The sequence below is a fragment of the Neolamprologus brichardi genome, chromosome 5, assembly GCF_056152115.1.
Source record: "Neolamprologus brichardi isolate AB-2024 chromosome 5, ASM5615211v1, whole genome shotgun sequence".
Lineage (NCBI taxonomy): Eukaryota > Metazoa > Chordata > Actinopteri > Cichliformes > Cichlidae > Neolamprologus > Neolamprologus brichardi.
The window spans coordinates 26990882-27005629 of record NC_142108.1 but is presented as its reverse complement, the minus strand read 5'-3'; the positions used below and the strand labels follow the sequence as shown (position 1 = coordinate 27005629).

Genomic DNA, 14748 nt, shown 5'->3' with positions numbered 1-14748 from the left:
ACTATATTGGATTCATATCGGTATCGGCCAATATCCAAATTTATGATATCGGTATCGGTATCGGACATAAAAAAGTGGTATTGTGCCATCTCTAGTATAGACAAAGGCAGTCCAAACGATGGATTAATAGAGATGGGATGAGGATGAGTTATCTATGGGACAAATCACCTTATTCCAGATCATCCCAGTGAAAAAGGTACTGTGTTTGGTCCCAACAGGTTGATAGTTTATCACTGTAGATCAGTCTTACTTTGTTTGATTAATCTGTTGTTTTCTGTATATGAAAAATAGGAAAACAACTTCCTATGGTTTCTTTGTTGCTTATTTCATCTGTCTGTCAGATCAAAGATTTTCAGTGTACCATCTGCTAAGTTGAAGGATTGCACCATTTTGTCAAAACTGAAATGCTGGAAGTAGGCGATTTTCTGCATAGAATGGCGTAAATATTAATGGTTCATCAAGGATTAAATTTCTGCTTGTCTGTTGTTTCAATTGCAGTTTGTTGCTCTGGGTTTTTCCCACAAGATTACATCAGCTGCAACCTCTCCTGAGCAAAAACAGCCCTGAGTAATTTGAGATACAAGCCAATACATGCCAAGAAGCTCATTTATTATATATGAGAGGTGCTGACTCAGGTGAGGTGGTGAGGTAGCAATTTGCTGTTGAAATTATTCACCTCATCAGTACAGACTGTCCTGTTGCTTTATGTTCAGATGCAGGAGTTTGTTTGATGAATGTACTCAGAAGGTGCTTTAGACAGAAGACTTCATACATTCGGGTTTTATAATCGATCTCCTCTCAGACTCGGTTCAGTCTTATCCTCATCATGTCTCTTCATGTTCGGGAGTCAGGTGGAGGAGCAGAGGTATTTGCTTCCAGCACATAGTCACTTCATCACAGTCAGCCACTGCATTACTGCTGTGGAGCTGCTGCAGTGCTGCCTGCTGATCGCTGACTCAGCTCACTGCTGCTCCAGCAGAAGCCTGGTGTGGAATGCAATCATTTGCTCCCCCCAGCTGCTTTCATTTAGTTCCGATCTGAGGCTTGTTGGATGTTACTTTCAAGGTGTATTACAGTTTTTTCTGAATGCTTAAACCCTAACTGTGATTCTTATAGCACAATTCCTAAAACTATTAATACTTATAGCAAAACCACTCACTGAGTTTGCAAATCTAAAAGCACAAACACTGCTTTGCACTCAGTTTGCAATTTTGTAACACACACTTTGCAAAACTGTAGGCACAACTCACTGCTTACACTCAATTACCAAATTTCCAACACACTCCTAGCAAAATTATACACATGTATGGCTATCATTAACACTATTTTGCCAACTGTCTGGCACACTTTCACTTGTGAAAACTTTTTTAGATAATTAGTTCACTTTGCAATCAGCCTAAGCACTATAATACAGGTAAGCTCTGTGTGTGGAGTACAATGGAGGGAGCAGGAAGAGTGAGAAGTAGAGGAGGCCGAGGAAGAGGACGTGGAGGTGAAGAAGTAGGATGAAGAGGACGACAAGGACAAGGAGGAGCAAGAGGAGGATGAGAAGGGGGGAGAGGAGGACGAGGAGGGGGGAGAGGAAGGGTAAGAAGAGTAAGAAATAGAATTGCTGATGACATCAGAGCTACAATAGTGGACCATGTAATCAACCGTGGAATGACCCTGAGGGAAGCTGGCCAACGGGTTCAGCCTAACTCGAGCCACTACTCTGTAGCAAGCATCATAAGGACATTTTGAAATGAGAATCAGTTAGTACAGTCACTTTGCACTAAGATTTGTAGCACAACAATACCATAGATGTAAAAATACTGAAATTGTTACTTTACAGAATTGCTAGACGACCAGATGCTGGGGGCAGAGGAAGCATGTTCACTGCAGAACAAGAAACCCATATAGTCAATATGGCGATTGCAAATAATCCTATACTTGGAAATAAACACTTATGTTTGTTTTGATGTGTGTGAATAATAGTACTTGAAGTTAACTGACATAGCCTACCTTGTGCACAGAGAAAGCAAAAGCCAGATGTGTTTTTTATTCATACCATCAGTGTGCAGTTAGCGCATTGTGTGCTTAGTAGATGATGGCTTGTGTGTACTGTTTGATACGAAAACACCATTTTTACGAAGGTGTGAAGAGTTAATCTAGCTGTGTTCGCTTTTGCAAGAGAACTACAATGTTTTGATAATTGGGTGACAGGTTTTCTTATTTGTGTGTAGAGTTTTGCAAAAATAGCCAATAGTTACAAAAAATGTGCTTAAGCAATCAGAAAAAACTGTAAGTGTAAACATCTAGTGCCTGTTCAGCAAAGATGCAGTCCTGCTAAAAGTGTAAAATGAAGCCAGTAAACTGGGGTTCAGCTTCTGTGTAGCTCTCTCTCTCTCTCTCAGGGGCTCTGTCTCTCAGCAGAGCTCTCCATGAGGTTGCTGCTCCTGCATCCATGGAGAGTTGTACATTATATGACATTAACCCATCCCCTGCTTTCATTGCATAACTTTGCACAGCAGCAGCAGCCATTTCCCTGCTGATCCTCCTGCTTCACCGACAGGCTTTTGGGGTTTTTTTTCAAGGTGCACCAAATAACAGTAGAAGTACACAGGTCATTTAAATCCATTATCACTGTAATACCAATCCTTTATATAGCTGTAGCTAGAACCAGAAAAGACCCATATTTTAGGAGATAGTCTGAGACAATTTTTGTAATATATATATATATATATATATATATATATATATATTTAGGCATTTATTCAAATGTGTAGAGTTGACATGACAGCAAATAACCGTGTGACATTGGTCCACAGTTGCAAGTAGTTTTAGTGAAACTTGTTTTTACAAACAAAGGGGGTATCTGAAAACTGTCTGAAATCACAGAGTATGGGTCCTAATAACCCAGTGATACTCTGCTATGGGAATTCTGATGTCTTGATTTGAACATTTTAGGACACATTTAAGTTTAAGGAGACCTATTGTGCAAATTTTCAAACACGTTTTTATTCTTGGACCCTACCAGAGTGACTTTGCATGAAATGCAGTTTAGAATAATCTTTATTTATCATATACTCGGCCTTTGTGCAGCCCTTCAGTTCACCTTGTGACTGAAACAAGCTATTTTAGCTCCCCTCCCTTTAAGTTAACTTTTATCCGATTGGCTGGGACATGTGTGTGGGGTTGCAATGCTCAAGGCCACTGAACCATCCTTGTTCAGCTCCACTTCAGCATCCACTTCAGGCTCACTTCAGATTGAATCCACCCATCATTTGTTTGTGGTACGAGTCTTTCTGCCAGTTCTTCACTTTCTCAAAGTGAAGAACTGTGAACCAAATGAGTAAACTAAAGAGCACTGAGGTGGACTGAGGATGTTTTAAGCCAGCAAACAGTTTGTGTCACTTGCTATGCGGTTAACTGACAAGTTTGTGTAAAAAGGATTATTGGACTAACAGTCTATTTATTGTGATACCTAAAAGATGTCTGCAGCCTTTTTTGACTAGCAGCTTTTCATAGAAAGCTGTTGGTCTGAACTGATTATAAATTAACTACATCTCACAGCTTAAAGCCTTAGGTGATGAATTTTCTTCCAAGAACACAAATATTTTAAGAACATAATCATTAGTGATCCCCACAGCAGATGGCGGTCCCTCCCCGAGCCCACTTCTGCCGGGGGATTCTTCCTGTTAAAAAAAGAGTTTTTCCTTCCCACTGCCACCAAGTACTTGCTCTGTTATAACAAAATTAAATGCCATCAGGCAACAGTTGGGATTTGGTTGTGTATAAATACAACTGGGTGAGTAACCTGAATGTCACTGTGATGTTTATTTGTTTTTATATAAGGTTGGGAACTACAAACGCACGGTGAAGCGGATTGATGATGGTCATCGGCTCTGCAATGATCTGATGAACTGCATCCAAGAGCGTGCCAAAATTGAGAAATCCTACGCACAGCAACTGACCGAGTGGTCCAAGAGATGGAAGCAGCTGGTAGACAAAGGTGAGAGATCATTTTACCCAATTCCAAAAAACATTGGATACTTTGTAAAAATAAAAACAGAATGCAAAGATTTGCAGTTCTGATAAACCCATATTTTATTTAAGACAGAGCACAGAAAACGTATCAAGTGTTTAAATTGATAAAATGTGCATTTTGATGATATCTGATTTTATATAAAATGATGTTGTAAACGGGAGATATTCAAAATCTTTGCAATTTTATGTTGAGGGCCATTATTCTGACGTTGTTTCATAATTTGTGAATGTAGTTTTTTGCAAACTGATGAGTCGATGGCAATCTTTAATTCTATGAAACTCTGCCTCGCAGAGGTATTTTTTTTATTTCCATTAATAAAACCCATTTATACTCATGTTACTGATCTGCTGTTAGTTACTCCAACTGTTCTTTAGTACCAGATACCTTTCCAGAGACAAATTGTTGCCAACAAATTCAAAATCAGCTATTATTATTCATGAAATAGTGAAATGTCGCAGTTTAAGCTTTTGAGATTTTTTGTTCTATTGTGATTCATTGCATTATGTTTTAATTGACATTTTACACAGGGTCCCAACTTTTTCAGAGTTGGGTTTGTATTTCATATTAACATGGAGATACATTACTAGTCTTTATTTACAAATTGCCTTCAAAGTGCATCTTTTGCATTTAATATGGGAACAGTTTTCCTCAATACCCATTTATAGATTTTAGGGAATATACCGATCAAAGGAGCTTGCAAAGAAAAGCGTCTGGACTTCTTTAAGTTGCTTGAAGACGTTTCACCTCTTATCCGAGAAGCTTCTTCAGTTCTAAGGTCAAATGGTGGGGAGTCCCAGATTTAAACCTAGTGGGAGTATCCCCCCACAGAGGGACAAAAGGACCCCCTGATGATCCTCTAAACGTCTGAGCCAAGGTGTGAAACTGGGTGTGGGTCCCAATCAGCCAGAGTTTCGGGTGAGCTCATTGTGAAACCTGGCCCCACCTTATCATGTGAATTCCTGAGGTCAGATGGCCCAGGATGTGAGTGGGCGTTAAGGTGTCTGGGGAGGGAACTCAAAACTGGATTATAGATGGCAGACAGTTGGTGTCGTAAACCACCGCCTCTGTTCAAAGATGGTCGCTCACAGTGGACATAGATGGCTTCTTTCACTCCTCTTTCAAACCATCTGTCCTCTCTGTCCAAAATGTGAACATTGGCATCCTCGAAAGAGTGTCCTTTATCCTTAAGATGCAGATGGACAGCTGAGTCTTGTCCTGTGAAGGTGGCTCTTCTATGTTGTGCCATGCGCTTGTGAAGTGGCTGTTTGGTGGTCCTGGCTGAGTTTCACACCTTGGCTCAGGCGATTAGAGGATCATCAGGGGGTCCTTTTGTCCCTCTGTGGGGGGACACTCCCACTAGGTTTAAATCTGGGACTCCCCACCATTTGACCTTAGAACTGAAGAAGCTTCTCGGATGAGAGTTGAAACGTCTTCAAGCAACTTAAAGAAGTCCACATGCTTTTCTTTGCAAGCTCCTTTGACTACAATGACCTGGATAACTGAGAACCTTCACAGACGGAATAGACCAATCCTTCCTCTAGGCTTCTGTTCTCAGTGTCGTCTTTCACTCCCCAGATCTGACTCCATGTCAAATAAAGTTTTGATACTTTACCCACACTTCCTTCTTTCACTAGGGCCTCAGTACGGCACAGTAGAACGAGCTTGGATGGCGATGATGACAGAGGCCGAGAACGTGAGCGAGCTCCATCAGGACATAAAGAACTACCTGATCAATGAGGACTTTGAGAAAGTGAAGAACTGGCAGAAAGACTCGTACCACAAACAAATGATGGGTGGATTCAAGGAAACCAAAGAGGCAGAGGAAGGCTTCAAGAAGGCTCAGAAACCATGGGCCAAAAAGCTGAAAGAGGTGAGGGAGTGTGAACTTTACGAGGACTCGTTTTAAATCTTCAAAGTCTGATTACATACTGCTTTCTTCTGTTTATGTTGAATTTCCTTCTTCAGCTCGAGGCTGCCAAGAAAACATACCACATGACCTGCAAAGAGGAGAAGCTGGCTACCACCAGAGAGGCCAACATCAAGGGAGAGTCATCTGTGGCAGCTGATCAGCAGAAGAAACTCCATGAGAAAGTGGACAAATGTAAACAGGACTCACAGAAGGTGAGAACATCAGCTGCCGCTGCTCCAGCATCATTATGCAAAAGATATTTTCTGCAATAATGCCAAAGGCAAATAAGGCTATTTTAAGGCTGTCTGGTTGGAGCCAGTGCAGCATTGTTAATATGTGACAGTATGCCACTCCTTCAGTCAGTAACTCTCATTCACTGCTCTTGAAATGGACTCTAGTCTCATTTTACTGCCTCAGTGCTGGAACATTTGATACTATTCTCTTAAGATTAGTCCATTTCAAATTGACTCCATAAATGAAACTTATATGAACACGTGGAATACGTGTGTTATTAAAACAATGGTCACCCCAAGTTATTTTGATCTTATTACAGACTTAAATATAAATAATTGTAATCATTTTTTAAAAGCAGCTCAGTCGCATTATCTGTTTTTGTTGTTGTTGTTTTTTGGGGGGTGGAGCTTAAAACAGGAGACAGGAGAAAGCTGACATTAGTTAGACTGGTTCTTTGGCACCAGAAGTAGAAGAACTTCTGGTTAAACAGAATTAAACTGACATTGTACCACTAATCTAGAACCAGTGTTATTAATTTCAGCTAACAAATAGGCTAATGCCAGTGCTCAAAAATGGCTGGACCTAAAGTTTGAAACACTGATATAACTGCCTCTAGGAGGTGCTGCATCAAAACATTCACAGGGTCATTTACAGATGCAGCCTTCTTCTCGTGGTACCAGCCACTACTGCCATTCATATAATGGTTCAGGTACCGTGATAAAGCAACCAATTGTGTGTGTTGATTGTAGGGGAGCAATGTCAATAGGGATAGGATTTATTTTAATTGTTTTTGGACATCAGTAGAGTAGTATGCCACAGACATATAAGCCAAAATTAATAAACTACAATAAGCAGGATGCTTTCTTTGTTCTTTTTGGTTATTTGTCCATGACAAGAAACAATTTCTGATCAGTCAGATTTTATTTGTAACCTTACCTGAACCTCATGCTAGGTAACGTTGCTAAATGTGCTTCAGAAGTGACTGAGGACAGGAAAATATAATAAAACAAGCAGATAATATACACAGATAAGCAATTTAGCCTAAGTTAAAAAAAAAAAAAAAACATTGCAGAGAGTGTGATACGATATGATAAAATTAACAACAATTAAAAAGCAGGGAAGTTGAAACCACAGGCTGCATGTTGGATGGATGGATGGATGGATGGATGGATGGATGGAGAGTCGCTAATTGCTAAGTAAAACTAAAAAGTAAAAATTAAGAGGCATAAAGACTTGAATCAAGAAATAAGAATAAAAGTACAAATTAGATCAAATAAAAACAGTACATGAAATAAAAAATAAAGTGATGTCTGTAAAATATACCAAGTGAAAAGCCACACTGACGAGGTAAGTTTAAACATTTTAACACTTCCAGCTGCTCTCAGGTCATCTGGCAGTCTGATGCCATGGTTCAGGGGTGCCAAGGGTACTTTGCAACGATTAGCATATTAATGCCAGAGGTTTATACATGGAAGCATGAGACCGTGAAGAGCTTTGCTTCTGGAATGATTCTTTAATCATGTTATGTCCGTGTGTGTTGCAACACAGGCTAAGGAGAAGTATGAGAAGGCTCTGGATGAGCTGAGTAAATGCACCCCTTCATACATGGAGAACATGGAGCAGGTGTTCGACCAGTGCCAGCAGTTTGAAGAGAAGAGGCTGAGTTTCCTCAGGGAGGTGCTGCTGGATGTCAAACGCCACCTCAACCTCACAGAGAACCAAAGGTCCGACATGACTGAAAGTGTTACGATAACAAGACAGCAATCATGTAAACATTACCCATTCACCAAATCCCCACTCTCTGTTCACAGTTATGCTACAGTGTACAGAGAGCTTGAACGCACCATCACATCAGCCAGCCCACAAGAAGATCTGAAGTGGTTCAGCAACGCTCACGGCCCCGGCATGCACATGAACTGGCCACAGTTTGAGGTAATTACAGTTTTTTCTGATTGCTTAAGCACATTTTTTGTAACTATTGGCTATTTTTGCAAAACTCTACACACAAATAAGAAAACCTGTCACCCAATTATCAAAACATTGTAGTTCTCTTGCAAAAGCGAACACAGCTAGATTAACTCTTCACACCTTCGTAAAAATGGTGTTTTCGTATCAAACAGTACACACAAGCCATCATCTACTAAGCACACAATGCGCCAACTGCACACTGATGGTATGAATACAAAACACATCTGGCTTTTGCTTTCTCTGTGTACAGATGTCAATTTGAGGTCACACTTTTGTCATAGTGTCATGTAAACATACAAGGATCCAAACTTCAAGTATTGGTGTTTATTCACACTCATCAAAACCAAGACAAAGTCAGAACACAAAATAGGAATTTCACAAAAAAAAGGGAAAAAAAAGACAATCAGCCTACATCATGTCGTCTTTCTGGGTCCGGCCACAAAAATATCTCCTTGAATGCCGTATCCAGGCCTGACATGATGCCTGGTCAATATCTCCACATGCCTCCTCCATTGCCTGTAAAAGGGCTACCTGTTGATGAGGATGACGGTCGTACACTTTCCAGGGCCAGGCAGAGAAGAACTCCTCGATGGGATTTAAGAATGGAGAGTATGGAGGGAGGTTGAGTGCCATGAAGGATGGGTGGTCTGTAAACCAGTTGCGGACCAAAGCAGCCCTATGGAAACTAACATTGTCCCATATGATGACATATCGGGTCTGCTCTGGTCTCTGAACAGTGAGCATGTCATGCAAGGTGTCCAGGAATGCAATAATGTGTGCAGTGTTGTATGGGCCTATGGTTGCATGATGGTGAACAACACCATTTTGGCTTATAGCTGCACACATGGTTATGTTACCACCACGTTGTCCTGGGACATTGATGATGGCACGGTGTCCAATAATGTTCCTGCCACGTCTCCTGGTTTTACTGAGGTTAAAACCGGCCTCATCTACAAAAAGTAGCTCATGTCCCGTTGCATCTGCTTCTAGTTCCATCACTCTCTGGACAAGACAAAACAAATGCAACACATCAGGCCCATGCACAGCACTACAGCATGCACTTCCAAATTCAGAACCAATGACAGTAGCTTACCTGCACATAGTCATATCGCAGTTGCTTTACACGTTCTGTGTTTCTCTCGAAAGGAACTCTGTAAATTTGCTTCATTCTTATTCTGTGGCGCGCAAGTACACGACTTAGTGCAGAAATGCTTGCACTGTGTATATTTTGAAAGATGGTGTCATTATCAATTATGCGCTGCTGTATTTCGCGCAGTCTTATTGCATTATTGGCAATCACCATGTTCACTATATGGGTCTCTTGCTCTGGAGTGAACATTCTGCCTCTGCCCCCAACATCTGGACGTTTAGCAATTCTGTAAAGTAACAATTTCAGTATTTTTGCATGTATGGTACTGTTGTGTTTCTCATTAGAGTATGGCAGTGCTACAAAGTACTTACCGATTCTCATTTCGAAATGTCCTAATGATGCTTGCCACAGTGTAGCGGCTCAGTTTAGGCTGAACCCGTTGGCCAGCTTCCCTCAGGGTCATCCCATGGTTGATGACATGGTCCACTATTGTAGCCCTGATGTCATCAGTTATTCTGTTTCTTACTCTTCTTACCCTTCCTCTTTCCCCTCCTCGTCCTCTTCTTGCTCCTCCTTGTCCTCTTCCTCTAACTTCCTCTAACCCTCTTGCTTCTTCACCTCCACGTCCTCTCCCTCGGCCTCCTCTGATTCTCACTCTTCTCACTCTTACTGCTCCTTCCATTGTACTCCACATAGACAGCTTACCTGTGGGCTGTTTATAGTGCTTAGGCTGATTGCAAAGTGGACTAATTATCTAAAACAGTTTTCACATGTGAAAGTGTGCCAGACAGTTGGCAAAATAGTGTTAATGATAGCCATACATGTGTATAATTTTGCTAGGAGTGTGTTGGAAATTTGGTAATTGAGTGTAAGCAGTGAGTTGTGTTTAAAGTTCTGCAAAAAGAGTGCTGTGCAGTGAATTGTGCCTACAGTTTTGCAAAGTGTGTGTTACAAAATTGCAAACTGAGTGCAAAGCAGTGTTTGTGCTTTTAGTTTTGCAAACTCAGTGAGTGGTTTTGCTATAAGTATTAATAGTTTTAGGAATTGTGCTATAAGAATCACAGTTAGGGTTTAAGCATTCAGAAAAAACTGTAAACACTAGAACAGGCTGCACGGGTGCGGGTGGACCATTACAGAGAAATAATGATTTATAAAGCAGTATATGGATGAAGCAGGGTGTTAAATATTTATTACATATTAGAAAAAACAATACTATATATAGTTATGTTTATATTCAGCATATCCCTGAATATATATGAGATTGTATAATAAAAAAGATGTATATGATTAATATGAAATCCAACTCTAAATCTATTAAATCCAAATCTAAACCCTTTTTCCATCTTTTTCTGTTTTGTTTTTTTGCAGGAATACAACCCAGACCTCGTCCATAACATCTCTAAGAAAGAAAAGTCAAAGAAAGGAAATGATGTAGTCATGCTGACTCATGTTACAACAGCAGGAGACCACGCTGTAGACCGAGGAAGGTAACAGCTTACCAGTTATCAGTGCTTTAATGCATATCCTAATCCACATCATCCTCTGAGTGCCTTTTGTATTGTTTGTGAAAAAAATGTCTTTCAGTGTAAGCAGCTACGATAAAAACCAGCCGTACACAGCCTCCACAGAGTGGTCAGACGAGGACCAGACAGCCCCGAACTCAGGCAACGACACCAACGGAGGGATGAACCCCTTCGATGAAGATGTGGGCACAGGTGTGAGAGTGAGAGCGCTGTATGACTATGATGGCCAAGAGCAGGACGAGCTCAGCTTCAGAGTCGGTGAGTGAGACGAAATGGTTAATGTTATGAAAACCACAGGAAAAGCTTTTGAGGATCCTGCGTGACGCCGCGGGTTTTTTTTTTATCTGAGATCAGCAGTGTTTTTGTAATTTTATTGCACATTGGCGTTGTTTCTCAGACTCTCTTCCTCTGTTAAAGGTGATGAGCTGACAAAACTGGAGGATGAGGATGATCAGGGCTGGTGTAAAGGTCGCCTGGACAACGGCAAGCTCGGTCTTTACCCAGCCAATTACGTGGAGACAATTTAGAAGTTCCAGCTGAGGACGTTTCCTCATCAAACCCAGACTGAACCGTCCGGTCATAACTGCACATTGCCAGAGACCTGAAATCAAATCAAAGCCTTCTCTTCCTGTCAGGCACAGTGAGCTGTCTTCATCTCTGCACTCATGGTGGGGAAGACTGACAGCTCAATCTGTTCAGGATCACTTCACCTCCAGATACTGCAACTGAAGCAAAATATTATTGTGTCTTTCGTGTGTAGCTGTGTTTGACACCGGTTGTGACGCTAACACGCCATACAAGATGTTCTCTCATTGTATTATTGATGTGGTAACGTCAGCTGTGCCTGGATAGCGAGAATGAGCTGTGCGTTGTGCATTTCATGTATATATTTTTTTAACAGTCGGGATGCTTGTACAGTTTTTTTCCTCACTGAGTACGGTGTTTTCTTTCTCAGTATTTACACATTTAGCCTTTGAGGAATAATTTGACATTTTGGGAAATGCGCATGTTCGCTTTCGTCCTGACTGACAAGATGAGAAGATTTATGCTGCTTGAATGTGAGTCTGAAAACAGCTCGTTGTTCAAACTCAAAAGAGATAGGTATATCTTTTGGCTAAAATCTCAGCAAATTAGATATATAGTTATGTTACAGTCACACTAGGGAAAGCAGTGGTTTAAGCCTCCCAAAACGTTTTGCGACTGCAGTGAACTTGTGATCTTGTCGCCTTTGAAGTGGTTTTTTAAAGACCAGATTCAGATTGATTGCAACATTGTTGCAGTGTGGCTGAATTTCCCCTTGTGGGACTAATAAAGGTATATCAAATCAAATCAAATTTATTAATTAGATGATAGTTATTTGTAAAAATACACCAAACTTTCTCAGAGTGACTGCAGTCGAGTCTGACTGTGAAGTCAGGTTGCCTCCACCATTCAACCTGTGCAGTCTACATGCAATCGAAAGTGGCCAGCTACTGGAGTTGGCGGCGTTGCATACAACCAGTTGGTCACTGTACTTTCAGTTGGTTTCTGACACCTGAAAAATGAAATGCAACCACCAGGCAACCACTGCTTTTTCCTAGTCAAAAGTAGGTTGCTGTCCTGTTGTTACTCTAGTGTGTCTGAACCCTTGGCAACTGTCAGCAATTGCAACCACTCTGTCAACCTTTGCCCCTTTACTCCACAAATACTCTCTTCTCTGGTGTAAGTTAGTTCTTCCAAATTGCATCTATTTAAGTTGGAACAAAATGAAGGCTACAAACACAAAGTGTTCATCTCAGCTTAGTGCTTTTTAACAACATACTATCAACAACATACTACTACTAGCAGGTCAACCTGTTGCTTACCTATAAAAACCTGAGAAAAACTAGAATCCAATCTTCTTCGACAGGCTATTAGCGCACTTAACCACATAGTGAGCCATGTTCAACAGATAATTTCATTAAATGCTCCAAAAGGCACCAAGAGATGCCACCTAACAAACAGCTGGATAGTATGAATTTAAGCCCTTATATGATTTAAAGGGTTGAGCAATATAAAAGCAGTGGCTTCATATTTCACCCGTGAAAGTTTACAATGGTTTAACACACAGCTAATACATGCAATTCGTCCAGTTCCTCAAACCTCAGACAAAAAAAGTAAAAGCTACTTTTGGCTGGCTTGTCACAAGGGGTCGCCACAGCAGGTTGCTCTGTAAGCATGATTTGGCAGATTTGACGCAACCTTGAAGAGGATTTGTTTCTCTGGCTGGAATCGAACCAGCTGCAATAGCCCAAGAGGTTATTTAGAGGTTTTGAGTTAATGTAAAATACAAACACAAGAGATGTGTCAATCTTCTCATCTTACTGTTTGCAAGAAAGCAAGAAGCATATTTTCCCAGAATGCTGAACTGATTCTTTAATGCCTTGACTTGTTTTCGTGCTCCACTCTGCAGCATGTCTCTGAATTAGCATTTTGAAACCAGATAAAAGACTGCTCCCCATCAGTACAAAAACACACACGCACACCACAGCCACTCTAAGCCGATCTTGTCTTTGAAATGGTAATATGTACTCTACCAGACACTGCGAGGATTGTTTACATTAACCTCCGCTGTCCCGCCCTTCTACAGCAGTGTGTCTGTTTAAGACTTTTACCTTCCACCAAGCTTCTCCTAATCTACGTGTGTTAATAACGTCAACAGCACGAGCTAAAACCTGTCTGGAGATATAAAGCTGCAGCTGTTTTGTGCGGAGATTTGAGTGAATGTGAGTGTTTTGGCATTATCAGCTCCGTGATTAGGTGCATGCTGATGCTCTCACACACTGCTTGCTCATCTTGTCTGAACTGAAGCAGTGCATGGCCTTGATGAGTTTCCACCAAATTATCAACTGAATTTTGATTAAATTAATACTCCTAGGCTGTCGGCATTATTAGCACCTCTGCAGACTGTATTCAGTTGTGTGTCTTTCTGTTTAAATATTTTGAATTCACAGTGTGTGTGGACCCACGGTACGTGGTTTCGATTGCTTTACTACTGGTGAAGACTGCTCTCTTGTCAGTGAGGAAGGCAGGTGTTCTTTTACTGATGCAGCTAGAGAAAGCTCCAATGTGAAAAGCGGAAAGAGGATCCGTCTCTGAAATATTGATGAGACAGTCGCCTTTTCTGCTGCATGAACTAAATTCATTTCCATGGGATCCAGAAGGGAAATGTCTCTTGTTGTCGTATTAATGCCTCTGTGTGCTATTTTTTAAGCATTGCCTCTGTTAACACTGGATTCAGAGCGAAATATGTACTGCCTTACCAAAATCTACCATCTTGCCACTCTTGCCGCCGCCTTCAATGAAGTGAAAGAGAGCTCATCACCAGAGAATCTGACTCCAGCTTATGAAGATCACTTTACACCAACATGACACGCAGACACTCTTTGACTGATTGAAGATTATATAAATTTAAACGCTACAGCATCTTTACTGTCTCAGTGTATCTTTATATTGGAAGCTGAATGGGACTATTTACAAGTTTAATGAAAAGGGAGGGAAAGCTACAGCTGCAGCATCCACTGTGAAACTCCTGAAGGATGGGAAAGCATATTTTAAAACGCTCAAGCACCTCCAACTCCTCTTTTGTCTGTTTAGTGCTCATGCTGCAAATTAGAGGGCTTTCTTGATTTTTTTTCTTTTTTCATTTAGCATAGTGCTGTAATTTTCCAACTGTAGTGCCTGTTCAAGCAAAAATAAAAGATGTCATCGGAAAACTGAGGCACACACAGAGTCTGAGTCAAAGATTAATCACAAAGGTTAGATTCATCGCCGGACCAAAACAAGTGATGCTGCACATAAACATGGATATTATGGTGCAATTTAATATGAATGAGAAAGCGGAAATACCCTGCAGCGAAAGGTCCAGCATTCAAAGTGACGTGGCATTATAGCGAGGTATAAAGGTTAAATTGACCAGTGTGCAGAAAAATGGCCTCTGTTAGCATAAAGAGATTGATTACTGTGAATGTGGAAATTA

At 40.9% G+C, this 14748-nt stretch overlaps 2 protein-coding genes across 2 annotated transcripts in view; one reads left to right on the top strand and one right to left on the bottom strand.

The window, feature by feature from the left end:
- The window catches only part of pacsin1b (protein kinase C and casein kinase substrate in neurons 1b), a 41902-nt gene extending 27159 nt beyond the window's left edge, over positions 1-14743 (top strand). Inside the window, exons 3-10 of the mRNA XM_087840954.1 lie at positions 3835-3991; positions 5662-5897; positions 5993-6148; positions 7719-7894; positions 7982-8102; positions 10597-10715; positions 10813-11009; positions 11169-14743. Coding sequence (XP_087697080.1) covers positions 3835-3991; positions 5662-5897; positions 5993-6148; positions 7719-7894; positions 7982-8102; positions 10597-10715; positions 10813-11009; positions 11169-11278 — 1272 coding nt within the window. The 3' untranslated portion in view covers positions 11279-14743. The remainder of the gene's footprint in view (positions 1-3834; positions 3992-5661; positions 5898-5992; positions 6149-7718; positions 7895-7981; positions 8103-10596; positions 10716-10812; positions 11010-11168) is intronic.
- LOC148102806 (uncharacterized) lies at positions 8107-10571 on the bottom strand. Its single transcript, XM_087841180.1, has 5 exons — positions 10561-10571; positions 9600-9872; positions 9232-9514; positions 8670-9140; positions 8107-8118 (listed from the first exon to the last, which is right to left on the bottom strand). Exons 1-5 carry the CDS (start codon positions 10569-10571, stop codon positions 8107-8109), a joined length of 1050 nt encoding a protein of 349 aa, XP_087697306.1.
- Positions 14744-14748: the final 5 nt, after the last annotated feature.